The following is a 27,960-nucleotide window of genomic DNA, read 5'->3' as shown; positions in this document are numbered from 1 at the left end:
TCATAAATTTATTACAAATGAGAAATTTAATATCCAAACGGCACACGCTATGTCCTATCACAATGAAGTCGCTAATATTCCAGTTTTTAAAATCTTTAAATTTAATGGTTACCATAAATTTTATTTGTTCGATTTTTCGCAAAAATACGATGGACTTATTGGTAGTGACTTATTAAAACAACTTAACGCTAATATTGACCTAAAAAATTGTAAATTAATAACACAAAATTCTACTATTCCAATTATTTATGAAATAAAAAAACCAATAGAAACTCAAAATACCTTTAATGATCTTCAAAATTTTTCTATAACAATTCCGTCAAGATGTCAACAAATTGTAAAAATCCCAGTAAATCTAAAAGAAGGCTTAGGCATATTAGAATATCAAAATTTTGAAAATAATACAGAAATGCCTAAAGCCACTTGTAAACATTTCAAATTTTTTTGCCTATACAACAATAACGAATGCCAATGAATATCCCGTTACCATTAATATTAATAGACCCTTTAATGTTGAATTAATAGATATTTTAGAAGTAAACTTTTGCAACAAAATCGAAACAAACCAAATTCTAACTAATGAACATGATAATATACTTAAAGAAAATCTTAAAAATCTGCGTTTGGACCATTGCAATAAAGAAGAGAAAGACTTTATTAGAAGATTATGCTTCGAATATCGCGACATATTTTACTGCGACAAAATACCCTTAACATTTACTAACCAGATTCAGCATAAAATCAATTTGACAAATGACACCCCTTTATTCACTAAAACATATCGCTATCCTGAGATACACTAGAAGGAAGTTAAAAATCAAATATCAAAAATGTTAGATCAGAGAATTATTCAAAACTCAGTCTCCCGTTGCTCCAATTTGGGTTGTCCCAAAAAAAGTTGATGCATCTGGAAAAAAAAAATGGAGAGTCGTTATCGATTATCGTAAGCTGAATGAAAAAACCATAGGCGATAAGTATCCTCTTCCCAACATCGCAGATATACTTGATAAATTAGGTAGAAGCCAGTATTTTTCCATACTGGATCTTGCTAATGGATTTCATCAAATTGAGATGGATCCCAATGATACTCAGAAGACCGCCTTTTCAACAGAATCAGGTCACTATGAATTCCGCCGAATGCCATTTGGGTTGAAAAATGCCCCATCAACTTTCCAAAGAGTTATGGATAATATCCTCCGTGGCCTCCACAATGAAATTTGTGTCGTATATCTCGATGACATCATCATTTTCAGTACTTCCTTGGAAGAACACATTTCTCGCCTACGTCAAGTTTTCTCACGACTCCGAGAATCCAACTTCAAAGTACAAATGGATAAATGCGAGTTTCTTAGAAAAGAAGTCCAATATTTAGGTCATCTCGTAATATCCAATGGCGTAAAACCAAACCCTGAAAAAATCCGAGCAATTCAAGAATTTCCAATTCCCAAAAATTCAAAAGATATTAAATCATTTTTAGGTCTCCTTGGATATTATAGACGGTTTATTAAAGACTTTGCTAAAATAACCAAACCTATGACATCATGCCTCAAAAAGGATTGTAAAGTCATCCATAGTCCCGAATTCATAAAATCTTTCGAACACTGCAAACATCTTCTAATAATGCCCCTATCTTACAATATCCTGATTTCGAAAAGCCATTCATTCTAACTACCGATGCTAGTAATTTTGCCATAGGTGCCGTATTATCACAAGGTAACGTCCCTAACGATAAGCCTGTTGCTTATGCAAGCCGAACCTTTAACGATAGCGAATGCAAATACTCCACTATTGAGAAAGAACTCCTAGCGATCGTCTGGGCATGTAAATATTTTCGCCCATATCTTTTTGTGAAAAAGTTTAAAATATATAGCGACCACAGACCCCTTGTCTGGTTATTCAGTCTAAAAGAACCTAACAGTAAATTAGGTAGATGGCGTCTTCGTTTAGAAGAGTTCGATTATGAAATTATCTATAAAAAAGGCCTCCAAAATACAAATGCTGATGCCCTCTCTCGCATTCAAATCAATGCTTTTGAAAACGAAAGTATTGTAAACAACCCTGGTGAACAAGATATAGATATAGATGAATTCTTAAATGACCTTTGCAACGAAGCATTAAAAAACATGAATCTTGAACCCCCTACCCACCATAACATCATACCCCCACAAAGTTCTAATACAGTAATACCCAAAATAAATATAATAGAAAATATTCAAACCAGACCACCCCAAACCAGGCTTCGTAAAAGACTTGAAGAAGCACAAAACACCTTAGCCACACCACACTCTTCTAGCGATCCCAACATAATAAACGAAGGCATTACAATTTTGGAAGACATAATTAACAACAAATCCCACCAAATAATAATTTCTAAAAATCCCTATAATAAATTAAACATTAAACAAGAACAATTTGGAAATAATAAAATACCTCATGTAAAAATTCCTAACTCTAACTCTAATGATTCTCTTATCATTGATTTATTAAAAAATTACTCTAAGGAAAACAAAATATTTTATCTTTACTTCTATGATGATTCGATGTACTTAAATTTTAACAAAGTTTACATGAAACATTTTTATTCCTCCGGACTTAAATTAATAAAATGCACAAAATTAGTAAACTCCGTCTCTGAACTCGATGAACGAATCATGCTAATCAAATATCAGCACGAAGGCAAATGCAACCATCGTGGCATTAATGAGACATTAGAAAAACTTAAACGTAATTATTACTGGCCGTCAATGAAAGCAGATGTAACTGGAGAAATAACAGACCAAGCGGGCACATTCCTACTTGCCGCTCGTTCGGCCCAGCTCTACTGGGAGTTTCGAACGTCTCTGTCAATCTCTCTGTCAAGAAAAAAGGGAGACCGGTCGCACACATTTTCTTTTGTCTGTATAATAATAAGTTTATGTTACCAAATAAATCATATTACGCATTATCGAGTCCGTAATTAAAAACCATAAAATAAATACAGTCCACTCTCCGCCATTTTGGTCCCACGAGCCCGATAAATTAAGAAATATTTGGTGTTGGTGTTGTCGTGCAAAGTGAAGATGGTCATGGCGGCCGGCCGAGCAATCTGAGTGAGTCCTTTTATTTCCTTCCAACCTTGTAATTTGTTCCCATATATTTACCTGAGAAAAGAGATTTGTCGATGTTTTAACAGGAAACTAAGTCTTGTAAATTTTATATTTTGAGAAAATAATGGTGTTTTGAGACATTCTTTTCAAGGGGTTTGGTTTTTTATTGGTGTTTTTATTGCATTGGGAACCGGTAGTTTTAGCATTTTTTCAACGAGAACACGAGGTCTCGTATGTTTTGTAGTAGAGCAGAGAGCAAAGGGAAGGGATTTTTAAAATTTATGATTTTCGACACAGCGGACTTCCAGATTTTAGGATTTTAGGGTCCCGTACAAAACTGTGGTACAAGCCCGACGTGCTGTTTGAAGTTTAGGTGGCTCTCGCCGCTAACGTTATATTTGTGTAGCGTACGGTAAACTTAGAGAGAGTAAGTTAAAGGACAACAACCGGCATTTGCTTTTTTAAAAACAAATTTATTGAGAACAGGGACTAACTTAACTTACAACTAACTTGATTGATAGCTAATGACTACATCGATTACTATATTAATTGTTATTGCTCTTGTCTATTGCATTATATTTATACGTTCTAAAAATGATGACAATACAAACTAAGCTATTTCTGAATAAAGTATGCAGGGTCGGCATAAGGTGGCGGGTTGGTACCCGTAACTCCTCCCTCCTAAGAAATGAGCCCTGGGGTGAATTATATGACAATATGGCTCGGATTCTGTAGGGTTTCTTCGTCGTCACTGGTCGTGGTGGTGGTTTGGTTGGGATGTTTTCTTTTGGTCTGGATTAATTTTCTTGTCTTTCTTAGCAACAGGAAGGCGGCTACAGTGGTCATCAGGATATACAGGATGATGGTCCATACGCTAACATTTGTTATATGGACAGGTCCTTGGCTGGTTTCTTCCATTTTCTTGGCTTGGATGTCCATCATGGTTTGAATGTTCTTAAGTTCATCGAAGTTTAAGCTATTGAGTTCAAAGGGCTGTAAATCAATAGCATTAGGGCGAACATTTAAGTCTAAGGTCAGCTTGGGTAATTCAATGTTGTGAAAATGGGTGTTTGTATCGTGGAAACTTCTAATCTGGTAGTCCTGAATTTGTATGGTGCAGCTAGGGTTTAACTCAAGGACAAGGGTGCCTTGGATTGGGAAATTTTCTTTATTATGGCCACATTGTTGGACAGCTACCGTTTTTTGGGGTGAAACAATTATCCATTTTTCTTGTTCCAGCTTCTGGATTTTCAAAGACTTGACCTCGGTTTGAATGGCTCGACAATTTGAGGGATGTTTTGAATACAACATCATTTGTACTTCACATGGCGGATCCTCGGATACGCTCAGAGGGCTGTTTTCTTTGCAAAGGTAGATTTCTGTAGCTACCTCTTGACATTTGGCATTGAACAGTACATATGAGTGTTCATTTAGGATAAGGTATTGACTTTGAGGGATAATTATTTGGTAAATGGAATTTAAGGGTACGGGCAAAGGGTAGAGGTGATATAGTACATAATTTTCAAGTTCAACTATAGGTACCTCTATTATAAAGAATATTTTGTTTTCCTTTGTATAACCCTTAATTTCGACAATTTTTTCGAATAGTAAAATGTTCTCTAAAGTTGCCGCAAATGGTAACTTAGTTTTACTTAAGTTAGGGCCAATTAATTTTATTTCATTTAGAAGTTCTTTTGGGTCGATTATAGAGCTGTGAAATATATTTAATTTCGAGAATGTTATCGCTATTTCGATGTTATCCAAGATATCGTATATATTTTGATACGCATTTATCACTTGAGAGACAAGTATTTCACTTAAAAAGAAAGAGTATGTATTTGTATTATTCAAATTCATTTGTTTAACCACCAATTCTAGTTTTTTTACACGATTTTCTAAAATACGTTGATTATGTGACAAATTTTTGCTTATGCTTTCGAAATGTTCGACAGATTTTTTAGATATGGTTATTTGCTCTTTTATAAAAGCTTTTTGCGAATTTTGGTTATTAGAGATTTCCAAAATAGCTTTGTCATATTTTTCAGCATCTTCTTGTGCGAGATTACCAGTTATGGTTTTTATAATGGAACCTAAGCCGTTAATAAGTCCACGTTTGTTTCGGTTGTTAAATAAGGGATTTAGTTGTTCAATTTGTAAGTTTACTTTAGCACTTAACGAATTGACTAGATTATAAGAGTTTAAAAAGGAGTTATTGTCAAAGAATTTATGAATTGATTCTTTTAGTTTTATAAAAGTCTGTTCTAGGTATTTGGTTTCTTGGATTATGTCACTTACGTCAAAAATTTGTACAAAAGACCAATAGTCTGCTGTGTTTTGGGCATTGCCGAGTTTAAGTGGTAGTAGTCCAGGGTTCTGGTTGAGGTTATGGAATTGAGGAAGGGCTAGTTCTCTTCCAACGAAGGTGAGGATTCTGTAACAACAGAGGGTTTTCTTAATTCTTTAACGTGAATTGTTGTTACCTTTTTAGATTGTTTATTTTTTACTTTAACTTTATTATGTTGTAGTAGTTGTAGTATTTCGTAGGGGCCTTTAAACTTATTGTCTTTTTTGTTTCTAGTGTTGTTAACTATATAGACAGTTTGACCTATTTTAAATTGTGTTTGTTCTGGTCCGGCAGTGTTATGCTTTTCTACGATTTTTCTTTTTGTTTGATTGATGTTTTCTGTCACTTTTTGGTAAATGTGTTTGACTTTTTCCTTGTGATTGTTAACGTAATCATTATAGAATGTGGGTTCTATAATATCGCAGGGATCTCTACAATTAGTATGTCCAAGGGTTAGTTCAAAGGGAGTAAACTTTGTTGTTGAGTGTATAGAATTATTATAGGCAATTATTGCGTAATTCATTAAAGAAGATACATTATCTGATTTATGTTTGTGTCTAAGAATTCGCAGGTGTTCAATAAGAGTCGAGTGGAATCTTTCAACAGGTGAATTAGATTCATGATGGAGTGGTGTAGTAAAATGTATTTTGGTTTTGTGCGCTTTTAGTAATTCTTGTACAGTTTCATTCTTAAATTCGGAACCATTGTCCATTATAATTTTTTGGGGGATGCCATAAAATGAAAAATATTTTATTAGGGCATTAGAAATTTCGATAGCAGTTTTTCCAAAAATTGGAATTGCTTGTCCTAATTTTGTAAAGGGGTCAATTAATGTTAGGAAGTCTTGATTGTCGAATTTAAATACGTCAATGTGAATTAACTCAAAAGGTTTGCCTACTGTTTCGGTTAGAACCAGGGGAACATAAGGTTTTGTTCTGGAATATTTAGTGAGTTGACATGTTTCGCAATCATTAATATAGTTTGTAACATCTGTTTTCATGGAGGGCCAATAGTAATTTCTTTTAAGGTGTTCTAGAGTTTCGTTAATTTCTCTATGATTACATTTGCCTTCATGTTGGTGTTTTATTAACAATATTTTATGGTCGTATTCTCGTATGTTAGTGACTATTTTTGTACACTTAATTAGTTTCAGTCCAGAGCTATAGAAATTTTTTAAATACACTCTGTTAAAATCTAAATAAAGTGAGTCGTCATAAAAATATAGATAAAATGTTTTATTTCCGGTGGTGTAGGTTTTTAGTAAATCAAATATTAGTTGGTCGTTTGATTTAGGGATTTTTACTAAAAGAAGTTTTAGATGTTCGAACTTATCGTGTATAACATCAAGTTTGTTTATGGAATGTCTAGAGATGATCATTTGGTGTGGTTTGTTATTTATTATGTCATCTAGTATTTTAATTCCTTCACTAAGATTATCAGGGTCACTGCATGAATGCGGTGTTGCCAAAGTTGGGGTATTGTCTATGACTTCTAAATTCGTGTTATTGTTAGCTGGTCTTATTAAAATATCTTGCAATATTTTAATTTTTGGGGACTTTCGTTGTTCGTTTTCATTTATGGTCGGGTTGGAGTTATAGTTGGTGCTTGTAGATGGTTGCGGGTTAAAGTATTGCGATTCAGGTATATAAGGGCGGGAATAAATTGTATCATGATTTTCTAGAGGATTTTCAGCCATATTACGCAAAAAATCTAAAATGTCGTTGTTGACTTCGCCTGGATTGTTAATGATGCTTTCGTTTTCTAAAGCGTTTATTTGAATTCTGGAAAGGGCATCGGCATTGGTGTTTTGAGTACCTTTTTTATATTATTTCGTAATCAAACTCTTCAAGCTTGAGGCGCCATCTGATAAGTTTACTATTTGGTTCTTTTAAACTAAAAAGCCAAACAAGAGGACGATGATCGCTATAAATTTTAAATTTCTTTCCATAAAGATAAGGGCGGAAGTATTTACATGCCCAAACTATTGCTAAAAGTTCTTTCTCAATAGTAGAATATCTGGATTCACTATCATTAAGTGTGCGGCTGGCATAAGCTACAGGTTTGTCATTTGGGACGTTGCCTTGTGAAAGAACGGCTCCTATTGCAAAATTACTTGCATCGGTGGTAAGGATGAATGTTTTTTCGAAATCGGGGTACTGAAGGATAGGGGCATTAATTAGCAGTTGTTTACAATGCTCGAAAGATCGGATAAATTCAGGAGAATGAACTACTTTTGAATCTTTTTTTAAGCAAGCTGTCATGGGCTTAGTTATTTTTGCAAAGTCTTTGATAAAACGTCTGTAATAGCCTAGAAGACCCAAAAAGGCTTTAATTTCTTTTGGACTTTTGGGAATTGGAAATTTCTGGATAGCAGATATTTTATCTGGATTTGGTTTGACTCCATTGGATGTAACGACATGTCCGAGATATTGGACTTCTTTCCTGAGAAACTCGCATTTGTCCAGTTGAACTTTAAAATTCGATTCACGAAGTCGTGAAAAAACTTGTTTTAGACGAGAAAGATGTTCTTCAAGGGATGTGCTAAATATTATTATGTCATCGAGATAAACTACGCAGATTTCGTTTTGGAGGCCACGAAGGATGTTATCCATCACTCTCTGGAAGGTGGAGGGTGCGTTTTTAAGACCGAATGGCATTCGACAAAACTCAAAATGTCCAGACTCAGTAGAAAAAGCGGTTTTAGAAATATCATGTGGATCCATCTCGATTTGGTGGAAACCATTGGCGAGATCTAAAGTGGAAAAATACTGACTTCGACCAAGTTTGTCCAGAATATCGGCAATATTGGGAAGGGGGTATTTATCTCCTACAGTGCGCTCGTTTAATCGCCTGAAATCTATAACGACTCTCCATTTGCGTTTGCCAGAAGAATCAAGCTTTTTTGGAACGATCCATATTGGACTGGACCAGGGAGAAACTGAATTTCGAATAATTCCTTGATCTAGCATTTTAGAAACTTGTTCCTTGACTTCTTTTTTGTGAATCTCGGGGTAGCGGTAAGTTTTAGTGAAAATGGGGCTTTCGTCTGTTAAATTTATTTTGTGTTGAATTTGGTTTGTAAAAGTTAATGGGATTTTGTCACAATAAAAGATGTCTCTAAAATCAAAGCATAATTTTCTGAGATTTTCTTTTTCTTCTTTATTACAGTGTTGTAAGCGTAAATTTTTCAGATTTTCTTTTAATAAATTGTCATGTTCGATAGTAAGAGTTTGTTCACTTTCCATTTTTTGACAAAAATTTATGTCTAAAGAATTTATTGGTTCAACGTTAAATGATTTATTTATGTTGATTTCGACGGGGGTCTCTTTAGAATTAGTGACCATAGTATAAGCGTAAAAGTTAGAAATGTTTACTAATGCTTTTGGAATTTCTACTCCATTTTCAAAATTTATGTAATCAAAAATTCCTAAACCAGATTCAATAGTCACAGGTAGTTTAATAACTTCTTGCGATCTTGGTGAAATGATTATAGAAAAGTTTTGAAAAAAATTGTCGGAATTATTATTGGTTATTTCTTTTGAGTTTTCGAAAATTATTGGAATGTCAGAGTTTTGTGTAGAAAGTTTACTATTTTTTAGGTCAATTTTAGCGTTTAGTTGTTTTAATAGATCAGTACCAATCAATCCATCATATTTTTGAGAGAAGCTAAATAAATAAAATTTGTGTGAGCCACGGGTGTTAAATATTTTAAAAATAGGGATGTTAGCAACTTCATCGTGAAAGGAATTAGCGTGTGCCGTCTGTATATTAAATATCTCATTTGAAATGTGATTCTTGAAACATTTGTATGCTAGTTGCGGACTTATCAAACTTCTCGAGCTTCCAGTGTCGATTAAAAAATAAGCTTGTATTTCTGGGATGTAAACGTACGGTAAATCTGATCTGATATTGTTAAGGTATATTATGTTACGGGTTCGTGGTTTGTGATTTCGTGAAAATTTTGCTGTTCAGATGTATTGTAGGGTTCATCGGAACTATGAGGTAGATGACTTTGATCGTGTGATGAACTATCATGAGGTTCATCGTATTGAGTTTCTGGGAATGCACCAGTTAATTGTGCATGTGGCGACAAAATTTCACTGTGATAATCAGAATAATTGTAATTTAAATTAATATAGGGGTCATTGGAATAATTATCAGGATCGTAGTAATTATTTTCTGAATATTCGGGGTAAGCGGATTCCAAATTATTATGGATAATAGTGTTGCCAGAACTTGTACCCATAGGCTCAGGTTGGTTTCTTCGAATAATAGAGCTTGCTCGGGGATTAAAATTATTTGGTCTACTTGGGGGTAGAAAGGGTCGTCTAAAAGTAGAGCTGTTACTACTTCTAAAAAGGTGGGGCTGTGAAATAGAGTCAGTACGAGATCTATTTTGGAAGTTATGGCCTAGATGAACAGGGCCTTGAGGAAAATTTGAATGATTCAAATTTTGGGGAATTGATCCAATACCTTGTGGTACATTAGATCTGAAAATATTTTGGGGTAATGGGGTCGGTTGAGGAGCATTTCTATATGGAAAATTAGAGGTTGGAATATTCGTATATGGTCGTTGTTGGGGTTGATGCCTGGAAGAATGTGGGAAATTTCGAGGTGGTAAGGGTGGTAAAGTAAGCGGTCTTGAATAGTTTTGTTGAAAATTCTTGCCTTGAGAAAAATAAAGAAAGTTCTCTTCTTCTACGACTAAAGAAATTGCTTTTTCCAAAGTGTCAGGGTTTCTTAGCCTAACAACAAGTTGGATTTGGTAAGGTAATCCATTTAAAAATGTTTTAAGGGCAAAATCTTCGTAGTGTGCTAACTTAATTCTACGTTCATTTTCATCTGCAACGGAAGTATTGAGTTTTGAAAATAAGAGTGAACGAGCATCTTGTACTCTCATACCAAATTGAACAGGATTTTCATTTCTACGTATTTTTAATAAAATTAAATCTTGTATCAAACATTCAATACTACGCTGATCTGAAAAAGCTATTAAAAGTGCGTCTTTAATTAATAACCATGAGTTTAAATCTGAGTTAGAGCATATGAGATCGGCTGCACGACCTCTCAGTTTCATTAAAATTGTATCAATTAAAGCTAAATTTATCGGATTATTTAAATTAGTGGCATCTTGAAAGTTTTGAAGTACATGCTCACAAGCAGTGATAAATCTATTGAGTTGTCTTGGATTGCCATCAAAAGTAGGGATATTGTCAGCTTGATATCTTAACATACCAATATCTATTTGACTCATTTTCTTTTTTTCGATAGTAATTGAAGGTAAAGGTCTTAGTTCTTCGTGAGAAACGGTTTGCAAAAAATTTATGAACTCGTTGAGTTCTCTTATTTCATGCTCAGACATAAAAGAAATTAAAAAATCTAGTAAAATTTACAATTATTAACTGTAAAATTGTAAAAATAAAGGTTATAAAAAGGTAAAGCGTCTTTTTATAAAGAAATAAAAATAAATGGTAAAAACTTCAATTAAAATTCACTCAAATAAAATAAAATACACCTTGGTAAATATTAAAATATACCAAAATACTCGAAAATAAATGCAAATATATATCACCAAAAGGATTTAAAAATAATGGTAAGGAAAAATGTTCACTTACAGTAAGGTTCTTGCCAAAATTTCCATTTGTCTCTTAGCCTAATTTCCTAAAGGAATCGATTTTTGTATTCCCAGGACCTAAACTATAGCTGTTCTCAATCCGGTGCTGAACGGGTGGTTGCTTCAGTTGGATCGCTGCAGGTACTTCCGACGATTCTTGTTCTTTGAAGGTTTCTGCAGGTCTTCTTTCAGCTTCCAGGGATTGTAGCGGTCTTCAAACCGTAGAAACGGACCCAAATATGGCGATTTTTGTCCAATATTGGAAAGACCGAACTACCGACTGCGCCAGTTAAAGGACAACAACCGGCATTTGCTTTTTTAAAAACAAATTTATTGAGAACAGGGACTAACTTAACTTACAACTAACTTGATTGATAGATAATGACTACATCGATTACTATATTAATTGTTATTGCTCTTGTCTATTACATTATATTTATACGTTCTAAAAATGATGACAATACAAACTAAGTTATTTCTAAATAAAGTATGCAGGGTCGGCATAAGGTGGCGGGTTGGTACCCGTAACTAGTATTCGTCAGATGCTAAGTTTTGACAAGATTTACAAAGAAAAAGGTTTTTGCGTTTTATTTTAGAATTTTAAGTAGAATTTGTTGTGAAACATTTTTTTTACTATTAGATGTTGATAAACATTTATTTGTTTGATAAGATTTGACCTGGGTTTGGTAAGTATTGATTTTCATACCAATAAAAAAAATAATAATTTTTTTTGGTATTTTGAAATTTGATTATTTCTTGGGGTTTAGGTTTAAAATTGCAGCAAGATGCCCAACGAAACAGAAGGTGATAATGTTGACAATATCGATTTAAAGGTGTTTTTAAGAAAAAGGGGTAATATCAAACAAAAATTAACAGGGTTTATTAATTTTTTTGCTCCTATAAAGGCAGCGATTGAACAGGAATTAAATGTGGGTGAAAAAACAATCCGCGAGTTGCAAATTCGAATAGAAAAGTTAGTTGCAGTTTTTAATGAGTATGAAGAAGTTCAGTCTACTATCGAGTTAAATTGTGCAATTGCAAGGGTAGAAGAGCATTACGCAGACAGAGAAAGCTTTACTGCAATTCATACTGACACATTGGTAACTGCACAATTGGCTTTAGATAAGTTAATTAAAAAAGATAAAATTCCTGTTCAAACGCCTGCTCCGGTAATTCCACCCCAGTTTATGTCGCAGAATATAGTGCCTACTATTTCTAATATGAATTTACCTCCAATTAAATTGCCAAATTTTAATGGGGAACATAGTAAGTGGCTTGAATATCGAGAAACTTTTGAATCACTTATTCACCATAACAGTTCTTTGAGAGAAATTCAAAAGTTTCATTATTTGAGAGCGTCTTTAGGAGAGGGGGCAATTAAAGTGATTCAAAGTTTAGAGTTTTCCTCTAACAATTACACTGAAGCTTGGAATTTGATATGTAAGAGGTTTGACAATTCTCGTTTATTGGTAAATAACCATCTTAAGGCCATTTTTGACTTAGAACCTCTTTTGAAAGAATCAGTGTTGGGTTTAAGGAACTTGATTGACTCCCTTAACAAGCATTTACGGGCACTTAAAAGTTTGGGATTACCTATCGAGCATTGGGATGTTTGGCTTGTTTATTTTATTTCCATAAAGTTAGATAAGAGTACTGCTCGTAGTTGGGAGCAGGAGAATGATAAAAATTTGCCTTCGTTTCAAGATTTTTTTAATTTTTTGAGCAACCGTGCTGATTTCCTCGAATCACTGGAAGTTGAACATACTGTTAAATTTGAAAGTAAGGGTAGTAAGTCTCAGAGTTATTCGTTTTTTACCAAGGAAAATGAGAAAGTAAAGTGTTTTTTGTGTGATCAGAGTCATGCAATTTATAATTGTAAAATTTTTCTTGGGTTTTCAGTCTCTGAAAGATGGGACAAGGTTAAAGATTTGAAGTTGTGTTCGAATTGTTTATGTAAGGGACACTTTTCCAAGACATGTAGGTTTTACCCTTGCAAGAAGTGTAAGTTTAGGCATCATACTTTGTTGCACACTAATTTTCAGTCGAGACCTAGCTTGGAAAAGTCAGAGGTGCTAGGTGGTGTGTCAAGTAAACACCAAGAGGTGTCTGAGGTTGAACAGACATTGGTGGTGACTCAGGAGGTTAAGAATTCAGAGATTGCTGTTGCCCTATCCAGTCGGAGTTCCAGGAAGGAACATGTTTTACTGTCAACTGCTGAAGTTTTAGTTAAGAATAAGCATGGCAGGTTTTGTACTGCTCGTGCAGTTTTGGATTGCGGTAGCCAATCTTGTTTTATTTCAGAAGCGTTCTATAAGGAAATGGATTTGCCAGTTTGTAGTGCAAATGTGTCTGTTGTGGGTATCAACAGTGAAATTTTGGGTTTAAATAAAAGATGTAATATTTCCTTAAGGTCCAAGCAAAGTGAATTTGGTTTTGAGATGTCTTGTTTAGTGTTGCCAAAGATTACTGAAAACTTGCCCATATTTAATATCGATGTTTCGTCTTGGAATATTCCAGGTAATATTGTTCTTGCCGACCCAAGGTATTTTGTTTCTAGCAAAGTTGATCTTTTAATTGGGGCTAAGCATTTTTGGAGTATTCTAAAGGAGGGTAAAATATCATTAGGTAACAATTTGCCTATTTTACAAAACAGCGAGTTTGGATACATTATTTCAGGAACAGTTTGCCTGCCTTCAAAGCAATTGGGATTGCTATGTCAGCATGATTCTTTAGAGTCCTTTGATCAGACTGAGACAGTTAATTCGTTGTTGGTAACCAATGAGAAAATTCATGAGGATATGATGAAATTTTGGGCAGTGGAAGAAGTAAGTGACAGGAGTGATGCATTAGAGGATGATGAGATTTGTGAAATTCAATTTGTTAAGGAGCATTATAGGGATGCTGATGGTAGATTCGTTGTTAGAATTCCTCTAAAGTGTAAACCTACTGAAGTGGGAGCAACAAAAACTCTAGCTGTCAAACGATTTGTGAATTTAGAGCGCAAATTTGCTCTTAATGAAAAGTTCAAAATTATGTACAAGGATTTCATGGAGGAGTATAAGAGGTTAGGTCATATGGAACTGGAGGATCTGAATGAACATCGTACGTTAGATGTTTCATGTTTTCTACCTCACCATGGTGTTATGCGTGAGGAAAGTGTGAGTACGAAATTGAGAGTAGTGTTTGACGGTTCGGCAGTTCTAAGCAGTGGCAAATCCTTGAATCAAATTCAATATAAAGGTCCTCCCATTTAGAACAATATTTTTCACATTTTACTGAGATTTAGGGTACGAAAGGTTGTAGTGACTGCAGACATCACAAAAATGTACAGACAAATTTTAGTGGATCCTGCGGATCGATGTCTGCAAAAGATAGTTTGGAGGGATGATCCAGACAAACCTTTGTCTACCTTCGTTTTAAATACCGTAACGTATGGGATGGTTAGTTCTCCTTATTTAGCAATAAGATGTATTAAGCAGCTTGCATTTGAGAGTAAAGACAAGTTTTCTAAAGCTTCAAATGTCATTCTAAATGATTTTTACGTGGATGATTATATTTCAAGTTTTGACAGTGTATCTGAGGCTATTGAAACTTGTTCCGAAGTTTCTAGCATTTTGGCATCAGGGTGTTTCCCTCTGCGAAAATGGTCCTCAAACATACCGGAGGTATTAGCTGCATTGAAAGATTCTTCGGAGCCTTTAAGTGTTTTAAATTTTGGAGATGACCAACACATTAAAACTCTGGGAGTTCAGTGGATCAGTTCTTCTGATTTTTTGACTTTTCGTATAGAGAATTTAAATACCGCACTTCCTGCTACAAAGAGAAATGTGCTATCAAGCATAGCAAAGATTTTTGACCCTTTGGGACTGTTAGGTCCAGCTATAGTCGTGGTGAAGATTCTAATTCAAGAGCTATGGTCTCTTAAGTTAGATTGGGATGACAAGATCCCAGATGATTTGGAAATTTCTTGGAATCAGTTTCGTACGAATTTAGAGGTGTTTAATTCCCTTAGGATTCCTAGATATGTCTTAGGTTCGTCAGAGAATTCTAATGTTGTGATACATGGGTTTAGTGATGCGTCACAGAAAGCGTATTGCGCGGTAATTTATATGAGCTGGTTTGATGAGCAAGGAAAACCGCAGCTTTCTTTGTTATGTTCGAAAACTAAGGTTGCGCCGTTAAAGTCAATAACAGTGCCTAGGCTCGAATTGTGTGGTGCGTTGCTGTTAACCCGTTTAATAAAGGTTGTAAATGAGGCTTTACAATTCAAGGAGTATAAATGTTTTTTGTGGTGTGACTCACAAATCGTGTTGCATTGGTTACATACCCCTTTGGATAAATTGCAAGTTTTTGTTCGTAATCGAGTTTCAGAAATTAGAAATTCAACTGAGTTAGATTCCTGGAGGTATGTTAATACCAAAGATAATCCTGCAGACCTTGCGACTCGTGGCATATCTCCTAATGAATTGGTGCATTCAAAATGTTGGTGGCAAGGTCCTGATTTCTTGAGGAACGAAAAAAAATGGCCAGAAAAGAGGATATTTTCGGAAAAACTTGATTTACCAGATTTAGTAAAAAATGTATGTGTTTTAAAGATAAATGAAATCGAAAATTGTTTACCTTTTAATCGTTTTTCAACCTTAAATAAACTATTAAGAGTTCAAGCATATTGCTGTCGTTTCATATTCAATAGCAAATTAAAAGGTATTGAAAAGGAAAAACGATTATTTGGTCCTTTGTCACCTAAAGAGCTTGAACAAGCTATGACTGTTTTAATAAAGTTAGCACAGGCTGAATCATTCAGCGCTGAAATAAAAATTCTGACTAAGGGTGAGAATTTAAAACCAAAACATAGACTTTTAGCACTTACTCCTTTTATAGATAAAGAGGGGCTTTTAAGGGTTGGGGGTCGCTTAAAACATGCACCAGTAAGTTATAATAAGAAACATCCATTCTTGTTAGATGGAAAGCATTATTTCAGCAAGTTAATCTTTGAACACGAGCATGTTCAACTGAAACATGCAGGGCCACAATTATTATTGTTTTCTGTTAGGGAAAAGTATTGGGCTACTAACGGCATGAATGTTGCAAAGGGTGTTGTACACAAATGTGTTACATGTTTTAAAGCTAAACCTCAAGACTGCAGTACTATTATGTCAAACTTACCCAGTGCACGAGTGACGGTGTCAGCTCCATTTACCGTGACCGGTGTGGATTACGCCGGTCCTTTTATGTTAAAAGATCGGAAAGGTCGAGGTGCTAAGCAATTTAAGGCTTACATTTGTTTGTTTATTTGTTTTAGTACTAAAGCAGTACACCTCGAGCTTGTCACCGATCTGAGCACTGAGGCATTTATTGCCACTTTTCGGCGATTTGCCGCCAGACGCGGCAAACCAGCACATTTATATTCCGATAATGGGTCAAATTTTATCGGGGCAAACAGGGAATTGTCAAATCTGTATGAATTTCTGGCGAATACTAGTAACAAGATTTCAGTTAGTCTGAGTGATTATCGTACAGAATGGCATTTTATTCCGCCACGATCGCCCACGTTTGGTGGATTATGGGAATCAAATATTAAAGGAGTTAAATATCACTTAAAGAGGGTTATTCAAAACACCATTTTAACATATGAAGAGTTTACGACAATTGTAGTTCAGATAGAGTCAATTCTCAACTCTCGTCCTTTATATCCCTTATCATCTGATCCCTCTGATTTCGAATCCCTTACCCCTTCTCATTTTTTAATGGGGAGGCCGATCATTGCCGCTCCAGACCCTAGTTTGGAAAATGTCAAAGTTAGCAGCTTGTCAAGATATCAGCTGCTGCAGAAAATCAACCAGGACTTTTGGAAGCGCTGGTCCAAATGTTACTTGAACCAGCTGCAAGAAAAGGGCAAATGGAAACAGACGTTTGCCAACATCAAGAAGGATGCGCTTGTTCTACTCAAGGACGACCATCTGCCCCCATGCAAGTGGTTGCTGGGACGAGTTACAGCCACCCATCCAGGTTCCGATGACGTTGTTCGAGTGGTGACTATTCGAACCAGCAAAGGAGATGTGAAGCGGGCAATAACAAAGATTTGTCCCTTGCCAGTTCCTGATGAAGTTCCGGACCAGGCTAAAGTTGAACTTACTAGTTCAACGCGGGGGAGTATGGAGAAATAACAGACCAAGCGGGCACATTCCTACTTGCCGCTCGTTCGGCCCAGCTCTACTGGGAGTTTCGAACGTCTCTGTCAATCTCTCTGTCAAGAAAAAAGGGAGACCGGTCGCACACATTTTCTTTTGTCTGTATAATAATAAGTTTATGTTACCAAATAAATCATATTACGCATTATCGAGTCCGTAATTAAAAACCATAAAATAAATACAGTCCACTCTCCGCCAGTAACAAAATATATAAACGATTGTGATATTTGCCAAACCAGCAAATATGCAAGAAAAAATCCATACGTTCCTCTGATATTAACAGAAACTGTCGGAAAACCTTTTCAACTAATTAATATTGACATTTTTAAATAATAAAATTTTATGGTATTCCTGACAAAATTACCATGGATAATGGCACAGAATTTAAAAACGATACTGTTAAAGAGCTTCTGCGTGCTCATAAAATTAATGTACATTTTACCACTCCACTCCACCACGAATCAAACTCACTCGTCGAAAGGCTACATTCAACCCTTATCGAACATCTAAGAATCCTTCGACAGAAACATCCGTCAGATAGTACCATCTCCCTTATGAATTATGCCATAATAGCATACAACAATTCTATACACTCTTCCACTAAATTTACCCCGTTCGAATTAACTTTTGGCCATACAAATTCTAGAGATCCAAGTAATCTTTTAGAATCGACATTTTATAACGAGTATGTTATAAATCATAAAGATAGAGTTAAACATCTTTACGGAAATATAACACAAAACTTATTAGATAAAAAACAAAAAGTCATAGGAAAAAACAATAAACTAGGTCCCAATCAAACTCAATTCAAAAAAGGAGACAAAGTTTACAAAGTTAACAATTCTAGAAATAAAAAAGATAACAAATTTAAAGGCCCCTATCAGATTGTAGAGCTCCTTAACAGAAATAAAGCTAAGATTAAAAACCCTAGTAACAACAAAATAATAACAATTCACATAAAAGAATTGAAACTACCCCCTGTTGTTACAGAATCTTCCAGCTCGCAGGCGCAGAACTAGCAACCCCTAACTTCCATAAAATTAATCAAAATCCAGGACTCCTTCCCCTAAAAATTGGTAATGCTCAAAACATAGCTGACTATTGGTCCTTTGTTGAAATATTAGACGTAAGTGACATCATTAAAGAATTTAAGTCCCTTGAAAACCATTATTTCCAATTACAATCTTCCATAAAAAACACATCCACTAATTATAATCATTTTCTAAACTCTTTTAATTTGATCGCGTCTCTAAAAAACAAAATCAATATACAGATAACACGAATCAACCTTTTCTATTCATTTTCACGTACCAAGAGAGGTCTCATTAACGGTTTAGGATCTATAGTCAAATCCTTGACTGGAAACTTAGAGTAAAACGATGCTGAAAGATATGACAACGCTATTAATACTATAATAAATAATGAGAAATAAGTTAAAACACTTCTCAAAGAGCAAATTACTATCATAAAAAAATCATCAATAAATGTTATAAATATTAGCAAGAATTTAACATACAACCAAGAAGAAGAAGCGAGGAAAAAAGTCCTAGACGACAAGGAAAAAAGAAAGGAAGAACAACCTCCTCAAACCTACAAGGCATCGCCTAAGAAAAACCCTCAAGGTAAGAGGGGAAGAATCGGAGTATTGCCGGAGGACTACCCTGAGGCAACTCTAACCTCCGAACAACTCACAGATGTGGAGGAAGCAATCGTATCAGAAATGATCAACAGCACAACAAAGGGCCTGCAGTTCTCAGGTATTCATTTTCGCTCGGGAATGATACTTGTGGACTGCGAGTCGGAGCAGACAGCAGAATGGCTGGCTCAGATGGCACCTAGGTTGAAGGAATGGAAAAGGCCAGCGCTGGTAGCGAAAAGAGGAGAGGACATCCCAAAAGCGCATACCATCAGCCTTTTTCTTCCACGGAGCAAAGGGCAAGACACCACAGCTCTCCTGAAACTCATTGGAGTACAGAATCCAGAGATCTCCACCGAGACCTGGAAAGTAATAAGCGCCAAAGGAAATGGCCACGGTCAAGTGCTTTCTGTTGGGATCGACACCAAATCTGCGGATAGCATCCAGGCAAAGGGATACACTATCCACTACAGGTTTGGGCAAATCCCCGTGTCTGGCCTCAGAAAGCAGGAGAAGGCAAAGGACAAAAAGATGGAGCTTGATCCATCCACTTCAGCCTCTACCTCCTCCGAGCCAGTCGCCAATGAGAACACCTCTACGGCGACTGAAACACAAGAGACCGAGGGCATGGACCTCGATCTCAATGTCAACCCGACCACTTCCGCTGAGGAGAATGTCATCAGCAGCGAAGAAGAAGATAGGCTTCTGGGACCTAATGTAGACCATCAGGGGGACGGACCGGATGGCCCTGACAAATCATAAGAGGACTTCACTCTGCCAAACCAGAAGCCTCTAAATTCAGCAAATTAGCACAAATAAACCTGCAACACAAACGAGCATCCTCCGATGTGATTGCACGGATGTTTGTCAAGCAAGATCTGGGACTAGTCTTGATCCAAGAACCCTGGATCAATCGGGGGCAGATCAAGGGTCTGTCAAGCAAAACGTCAAAAGTAATATATGATACCAGGCAGGAATCATCCAGAGCCTGCATTCTCATAAGAAATAACATCAATTACATATGTATTTCAGAACTCATGACACGGGACCTAACACCTATTGTCGTAAATCTCGACATTGGGGACACCAACAGGACCATAGTAATTGCGTCAGCATATTTTGCTGGAGATGGGCCTATGACACCACCAGCAGAAGTGCAAGAGTTGATTCAATACTGTAGCAGATTGCGTCTACCACTCCTTCTAGGCTGCGACGCAAATGCTCACCATATCACATGGGGAAGCACAGATATTAACTTTAGAGGTGAGTGTCTGCTTGAATATCTAACAACAACCGATCTCGAGGTTCTGAATGTGGGAACTACACCAACATTCGTAACTAAATCAAGATCGGAAGTATTAGATATTACTTTAGTCAGCTCCAGTCTCAGAGACCACATCAAGGACTGGAGAGTATCAGCTGAACCATCACTGTCCGACCACAGGATTATCGAATTCAAGCTGGACAGCATTAAATACAATCGACCCGAAAGGAGGGTCCCAGGAAAAACAGACTGGGAATTATACAACACCAATCTGGAAAACAACTTAAATTATCTAAGCTTAAATGGGAAACCGCACCATCTAGACTTAGAGCAGGACTCACAAGCTGTCACACGTGCAATAAATGAGGCGTTCGACTCAAGTTGCCCAGTGACCAGTGAGAGACCCGTTAAAGACGCCCCGTGGTGGAATACACACCTGTCAAAACTAAGGTCAAAAGTGCGTCATCTTTTCAATACAGCGAAAAGAGACGGTAACTGGCAGGTATATGCCGAAGTGCTTACTCTTTATAACAAAGAGATAAGAAAAACTAAAAGACAGCACTTCAGAACTTTCTGTGCGGAAATCGCTAACACTCCGACTGCGGCTAGACTGCACAAAGCAATGGCTAAGGGAGGCACATACCCAATAATGGCCCTCAAAAAGCCAGATGGCACCTACACGAAGGGAGAAGAGGAGCAAGCCATCCTATTACTTCAAACACACTTTCCAGGTTGCGAACCTATAGAAACGGTCCCAATAAAGTACACCAATCCTAAAAAAGAGGACTGGGAAGTTGCAAGGACCGTCTTTACGACAGAAAGGTTAAAATGGGCAATAAACACCTTTCAACCGTACAAGTCACCGGGAGTGGATGGAATTTTTCCTGCTCTCCTACAAAACGGACAAGAGAAAGTCCTTCCTCACCTGAGTAGAATAGCAAGGACGAGCTTAGCGTCGGGATACATTCCCAGTAGCTGGCGAAGGGCAAAAGTCACCTTCATACCGAAAATAGGAAAAAAAGATGGGACTGACCCCAAATCTTTTAGACCTATCAGCCTTACGTCTTTCATTCTGAAAACAATAGAAAAAATTGTAGACAACCATATCAGGAATGACATTCTGGAGAGAGCACCTCTACATCAGTGTCAACATGCTTATAGAGCGGGCAGATCCACAGAAACCGCACTATATCAACTGACACAAATCATCCAGAAAAGCCTGAATGAGAAAGAAACAGCCATCTGCGCCTTTCTAGATATATCTGGGGCATTTGATAACACGTCACATGTAGCGGTAAAAAATGCCCTGGAAAAAAGAAATTTGAACAAAACCATAATCCGATGGATTTGTCAAATGCTTGCCACGCGTACGGCTGAGACTACTGTGGGCGAACAGACCACAGGCATCAAAACTACTCGTGGCACGCCTCAAGGAGGGGTAACTTCACCCTTACTATGGAGTCTAGTAGTCGATAAGCTACTTGAGATATTGACAAATCTCGGTTTCACCTGCATAGGATATGCTGATGATATCGTTATTATAGTCAAAGGCAGGTATAAGGGCACTTTATACGACCTCATACAAAGAAGCCTAAGCAGCACGGAAGAATGGTGCACATCAGTGGGGCTGAGCATAAATTCAGCGAAAACTACTATCGTACCATTCACTCGTAAAAGGAAAATGCAACCCACCAGGGACATCCACCTGGGCGGACAAGTTGTACATACATCGGATGAAGTAAAATATCTAGGAGTGACACTGGATAGTAAGCTTAGTTGGAACAAGCATCTAGAATTCACAGTAAACAAGGCCACTAAAGCCATTATGATCTGTAGGAACCTAGCGGGTAAAAACTGGGGATGCTCCCCAAAAATACTGCGATGGATGTACACCATGATGGTTAAACCCATAATCACATATGGGGCAGTGGTGTGGCATGAAACTACAAAGTTAAGTACAGTAAGGCGTAAACTTGACAAGGTTCAAAGACTTGCATGCGTATGCATCACAGGAGCTATGAAAACATGCCCCACAGCAGCACTGGAGGTCATAGTTGACCTGGCACCTCTTCACCTGGCAGTAGAGGGAGCTGCTAAAAGGGCCATGTTCAGATTAGCAAGGGATAAAACGAACAGTAGGGACATTGATCAGAGAGCCTGGGTATCTCAAACAAGATCCATTCCCCTGTTCGATCTTCCCAAGGACGATATAACTCGCTTTGTTAGGAATTTCAGTACAAAAATTGACAGCAAAAGTGACTGGGAAAATGGATCTGTGGCCCGCTCACTTAAACAGAATACTATCAAATGGTACACAGATGGTTCTAAAACCGAAAAAGGAACAGGAGCTGGAGTATTTGGGCCTGGCACCAAATACTCAGAGCCACTGGGAAAATACACCAGTGTCTTTCAAGCGGAAATACACGCTATAGAAAGATGCGCTCAATTAATCCTAAAGACTACCTCAAGCAGGACATCGCAATCTTCACCGACAGTCAAGCAGCCATAGCAGCACTGAGTTCACATGTCATCAGTTCTAAAATGGTAAGAGACTGTTTGGGCAAACTTAATGAGGTAGGAAAGAGAAATAAAGTCACAATATTGTGGGTACCTGGACATACAGGCGTGCAAGGTAACAAAGAAGCCAATATTCTGGCAAAAAAGGGATCTGGTTCTCAATTTGTTGGACCGGAACCTTTCTGCGGCATAGGAAAGAATACTTACCTATATGAGCTTACAAAAATGGAGGATCAACTCAGAGAAAGCCTCTGGGATGATCATCCAGGGTTGAGACACTCCAAGATGTTCCTTGGAACCCTCGACCCAAAAAAATCTAAAGCTCTAGTGAGTTTAACTAAAACTAAACTACGGATTGTAACAGGATTCCTAACAGGGCACTGTCACCTTCGAGAACTCCGCAGGAAACTAAAACTAGAACAGACAGGTGAATGCAGATTCTGTGGGGAAGAGGAAGAGACCCCAGAACACCTAGTAACTACATGCGAAACAGTTGCCGAAAGTCGTGCCATGCACCTCGGTAATTATGAAATTCCAGAAGGAAATATCTCATTACTGGAACCGTCACAACTACTAGCCTTTATTAAAGCCATAGGATTGTACGAAGTAATTTGACTTGAGAATAACATCAAGCAGTAATTAGAAAGGGGCACACAATAGATCTTTTAGCTCGCAGTGAAACTTCACCCTTATTTTAATCTAATCTAATCTAATCTAACATACAACCAACAAATTTTAGAAAAACATATTAGGCAAATAGACACGATTATTAAACAAATTCAAGATGCTGCCCAAACTTCTAGAAGATGCCAACCGCTCTCCTTCACCCGAAGCCACAACCAGTCAGCCTCAAATCGTCATCTAAGTTCCCCTGCATCCCCAGGCTCACCTCTACGAAGGGAGGAGTTACACGCTACCAATCTGGCTATTCAGCTAACCAATTACCTATTGATTTACTTATTTGATTACTAAGCAAACCAACACTATAAATATATATATTGCCTTGCCATTAAGAACTAATTACATTACTATTAAGTTACTGTTCAAATTAAGTTAGATTTTAAGTTGTAATTTCCGCTCTCGAATAAATAATTTTTAAAAAAAGTTATTTTCGTGTTGACTACATTTAACTAATAATTATCTATCTATCTATAATATCTAAAGCGCGCCCCGCCTGACGCACCAATTAAAATAAAAATGCAGGGCTGACACCCAATTAATGTATACGAGCCCCAGGAAGACACATTGATATTTGTCTTCCGAAATTTCGAGCATCTAATCGAACCATATACGCATCAAGCAGGTGACAGAGGTCCAGCCGCATCAGTATTCGCCTATTACGTATGCAAAATTTACTCGCGGGAAAGACATTGAGCTTTTGTCTATCGAAGTCGACCAGCTATTTTATTATGCTCTTGAGGGTTATTGTTTATGGACACGCTTGATCTGGTCGGCCGCAATACATCTTCAGTTTTGTTTTTTGATGAATCTGCATTTGGCATTTGGTGCGGGCGCGTGCTATTGTAATTTAATAGTATTTTTATTTTTGGGTGTATAGAAAAGATTTTTTTAGTGGATATTTTAGGGGTTATTTATGAACGACTGTTTGAAATTGGCAATTGTATTTTAGTTGTGTTTTTATTTGTCTTTAATAATTAATTGACTTATAAGTTATGGTTATACCTATGTTGTGTTTTTTTTGTAAGTAGTATTTATTTTTATCTATCTATCTTTTTATGCTAGTAGTAATAATTTTTTTCTTTTTTATATCACTACATATTTTTCTCTTTGAGTTAATATTTCATTCTCTATTTCATTAAAGAGAATAATATTGAATACACATTTTTTTCTAATTAACAATTTTTATTGTTTGTCTACCCAAAAGAAAAGTTCATGCTTCGCCACTGTAAACGGTGGAGTTCTCGATGGGGTTTTTTGAATAAATAATGTATCTGCAGGTGTTCTATTTATTTCGGTTTTCTGCAAGTTTAGTTTACGCATAGGCGTAGGGAGGATTCCATTAATATCTAGATTATATGGACACAGAAGATTCACAAACAAGATGAGGAAAGAAATAGAGATAGGCCAAATGATGTGCTTGTGTCACCGTCTAACAAAAAATCTCGCTTGTCTGTTAAGAATGACTTTAAAGATTTTCCAATATTAAGGCGCACATTTAATAACTTTTACCAGGAATTAAAAATTAAAAACTAAAAGCAAATGGGTTTTACTTTAGGAAATGTCAAAACAAAAGGAAAATATTGATGGAAAGGCCATCTATAGTTCATTGGCGGTATAAATAGATAAACGCGATACAGAAGTATAGAAATGAAGGAAGAAGTATAGTATATATAGGGTGTTTCAGAGTTGTGGTGCCAAAACCTTAGGGGAGATTCCGCTCAGCAAAATAAGAAAAAAAGTTTATATGAACATGGGTCCGGAAATGTTTCGTTTCCGAGATACAGGGTGTCAACTTTTTTCCAAAAATTAAGTTTTTTATTAATAACTTAGAAATGCGTTAGTCGATTTCATTGAATTTTTTACAGTTTATTTAAACCATTATCAGACATCTACTGAAGCAATTAAATTCGATCCGAAATTTCCAGGGGCGTACCAATAGAGCAAAACAAAGTATTTTGTCTTTTTGTAGAAAAAAATATCATCCTGCAACTTTTTTGCGGTTTTTATTTACTTATTTTAAAAAACCCACTAAAATACAACTTTTTGGTATCTTGACTTTTTTTAGTGTCTCGCTTCGTTTTTGAGAAAAAATTACAATACGGCACCACGGCACGTCTCTGAACTCCATAAGGAAAAATAAAAATGCTTAGGAATTATCCAAAAATGTATCGCAGTGTGTTTGAAAACTAAAAAAAACATTACCACGTAGATAACATCGAAATAACATCGAAATCGTAAATAATCGTAACTAACATCGAAAATACCGAAATTACATTCCTATCCATTCTAAAGATTATTTTTGTATCAAAGTAAGTGTTTTTGTTTACAACGCTCTGCATTTGTTAAAGTTTAAATTTAACAGTGTTAGTTCTAAAATACCTATCTTGGTAGTTGGTGGTGAAAAAAAATGGAATACCCTTTTGCTGACCTAACAGATATGCTTCTTGTGTATGGTGAGGCCCGTTGCAATTCTCGAGAAGCGACGAATTTATCGTCGAAAATTTCCCAATAGGCGACATCCCAGCAGAAAAATATTTCCAAATATCGAAAGGCGAATACGAGAAACTGGTACATTGAGTGTAACACGGCCTGATGTTGCTCCCAGAAGAACTGCCCGAACTGTGGCTGCCGAGGAGGAAATTTTGGAAAGAGTGGAAAATGCACCATTCGTTAGCACTCGTGAAATAGCTAATACTATGGGAATTGGATACAGTTCAGTCTGGAGAATATTGCATGAGCAGCTGCTGCATCCCTACCATTTGCAAAAAGTCCATGCATTGATTCCAGCCGACTATCCACTCCGTGTTTTTTTCTGCCAGTGGTATCTTCGTAGCCTTATAAACAATCCACAGTTTAATAGGAACATTTTATTTTCCGATGAAGCGTTGTTTACCAGAAATGGATATTTTAATAGCCATAATTATCATGTTTGGCATGAAGAAAATCCTCATGCAACGCACGTTACAGGCCACCAGCAGCGTTTTCATCTAAATATCTGGGCAGGAATTGTAGCTGATCAATTGATTGGCCCATTTGTATTACCACCGCGCTTAAATGGAGATGTTTACTTAGATTTTTTACGCAATACTCTTCCAGGACTCCTAGAAGAAGTTCCATTAAATAGCAGGCAGCAAATGATATTTCAGCATGACGGTGCACCGGCTCATTTTTACCGAGAAGTAAGAAACTATTTGGATGAAGCTTACCCTGGACGATGGATAGATAGAGGAGGACCCATTGCATGGCCTCCTCGCTCACCAGATCTTACATCTTTAGATTTTTTTCCTTTGGGGTTACCTAAAAAACCTTGTTTATGCTACCCCCGTGGAAACAGTGGAACAATTACAGCAAAGAATTTTCGATTCTTGTCGGACTATTCAGAACACTGCAGGTATTTTCGAACGAGTACGACAAAGTATGGTGAGACGGTGCAATGCTTGCATCGAAGCAGGAGGTTGTCAGTTTGAACATTTATTGTAATTTTGTTATCAGTGATTACTTTAACAAAAATGTATTCTCGTACCTACTAAGAAAATTGAGAAATAATGTATTATTTTAGAGAAAATTTTATTTGATGTTTTTTTTTTTAGTTTTCAAAAATAAACACACTGCGATACATTTTTGGATAATTCCTAAGCATTTTTATTTTTCCTTATGGAGTTCAGAGACGATGTTTTTGGTATTACTAGTAACATTAGAGCAAGTGGTAAGAATTTTTTGTAGTTAATTAAATAAATTGAGGGTTTAAATGTAAGCATTAAAATTTCGTTATAATTATAGTGTTTAGCTAAAAAAGTTTTTTTTTTCTTGCCATAATATTTTATATACATTTTTTTAGGTCGTTTGGTTATTGTTCATGTGGGTTGTCAGAATGGCTTTATTCCCAATGCCAGTTTGATATTCAAAGCTGGTCAAGCAACTGGGGATTATCACGGACAAATGAAACGTGAAAATTTTATGAAATGGCTGGAGGAAAAATTATTTCCCAATTGTCCGGCTAATTCAGTGGTCATCTTTGATAATGCACCATATCATTCCGTGCAAGAGAATAGAGTGCCGACCAAATCAAGCACCAAGAAAACTATGATCGATTGGTTGACAACGTTGACAAGGTTTGACTCTGGGGTTAGGGATAACCCTGGATTGAAAAATCGCTCCTTAGAGATATATTTATTTCTACATTTACTTCGCGGTAAATTAAATATTATTTTTTAAAGGATAATAATAAGTTACCTACTGGCCACAAAATACGTAAATTTTTTCATCCCCCTATACTTACTTAAAAAAAAAATTAAAAATACTAAATGTTTAATACCTTTAGGGTATCAATAATAAATTATTTTTAGGAATATCTCACAACCCAGCTGAACGCAAATGGGAGTTGTTCCAGTTGATTCAACAACATAAACCACCTGAGGATGAAAAAAACTACGTAGTAGATAGAGTATTACGTTCATATGGACATACGCCGTTGCGTACACCACCTAATATGTGCGATCTCAACCCAATCGAACTGATATGGGCCCAAATGAAACATTTTGTTCGTAGTCGCATCACTACTGGCGACATATCCATTAAAAATTTAATGGAACAAGTACAACTGGGCATTGCTTCTATCACACCTGCA

At 36.4% G+C, this 27,960-nt stretch overlaps 2 protein-coding genes across 2 annotated transcripts in view; one reads left to right on the top strand and one right to left on the bottom strand.

The window, feature by feature from the left end:
* Positions 1 to 27,960, bottom strand: part of LOC126737588 (exportin-6-A-like) — a 320,333-nt gene that overhangs the window by 57,784 nt on the left and 234,589 nt on the right. The gene's annotated exons all lie outside the window — the stretch shown is intronic.
* LOC126737556 (uncharacterized) lies at positions 14,077 to 19,633 on the top strand. The gene is made up of 2 exons (XM_050442484.1): positions 14,077 to 14,108; positions 18,736 to 19,633. The coding sequence occupies exons 1-2, from the start codon at positions 14,077 to 14,079 to the stop codon at positions 19,631 to 19,633; spliced, it is 930 nt and encodes a 309-aa protein (XP_050298441.1).

The sequence above is a fragment of the Anthonomus grandis genome, chromosome 6 (genome assembly GCF_022605725.1).
Source record: "Anthonomus grandis grandis chromosome 6, icAntGran1.3, whole genome shotgun sequence".
Classification (NCBI taxonomy): Eukaryota; Metazoa; Arthropoda; class Insecta; order Coleoptera; family Curculionidae; genus Anthonomus; species Anthonomus grandis.
Note: the sequence above shows the minus strand (reverse complement) of the source record. Positions and strands in the feature narration are given on the sequence as shown.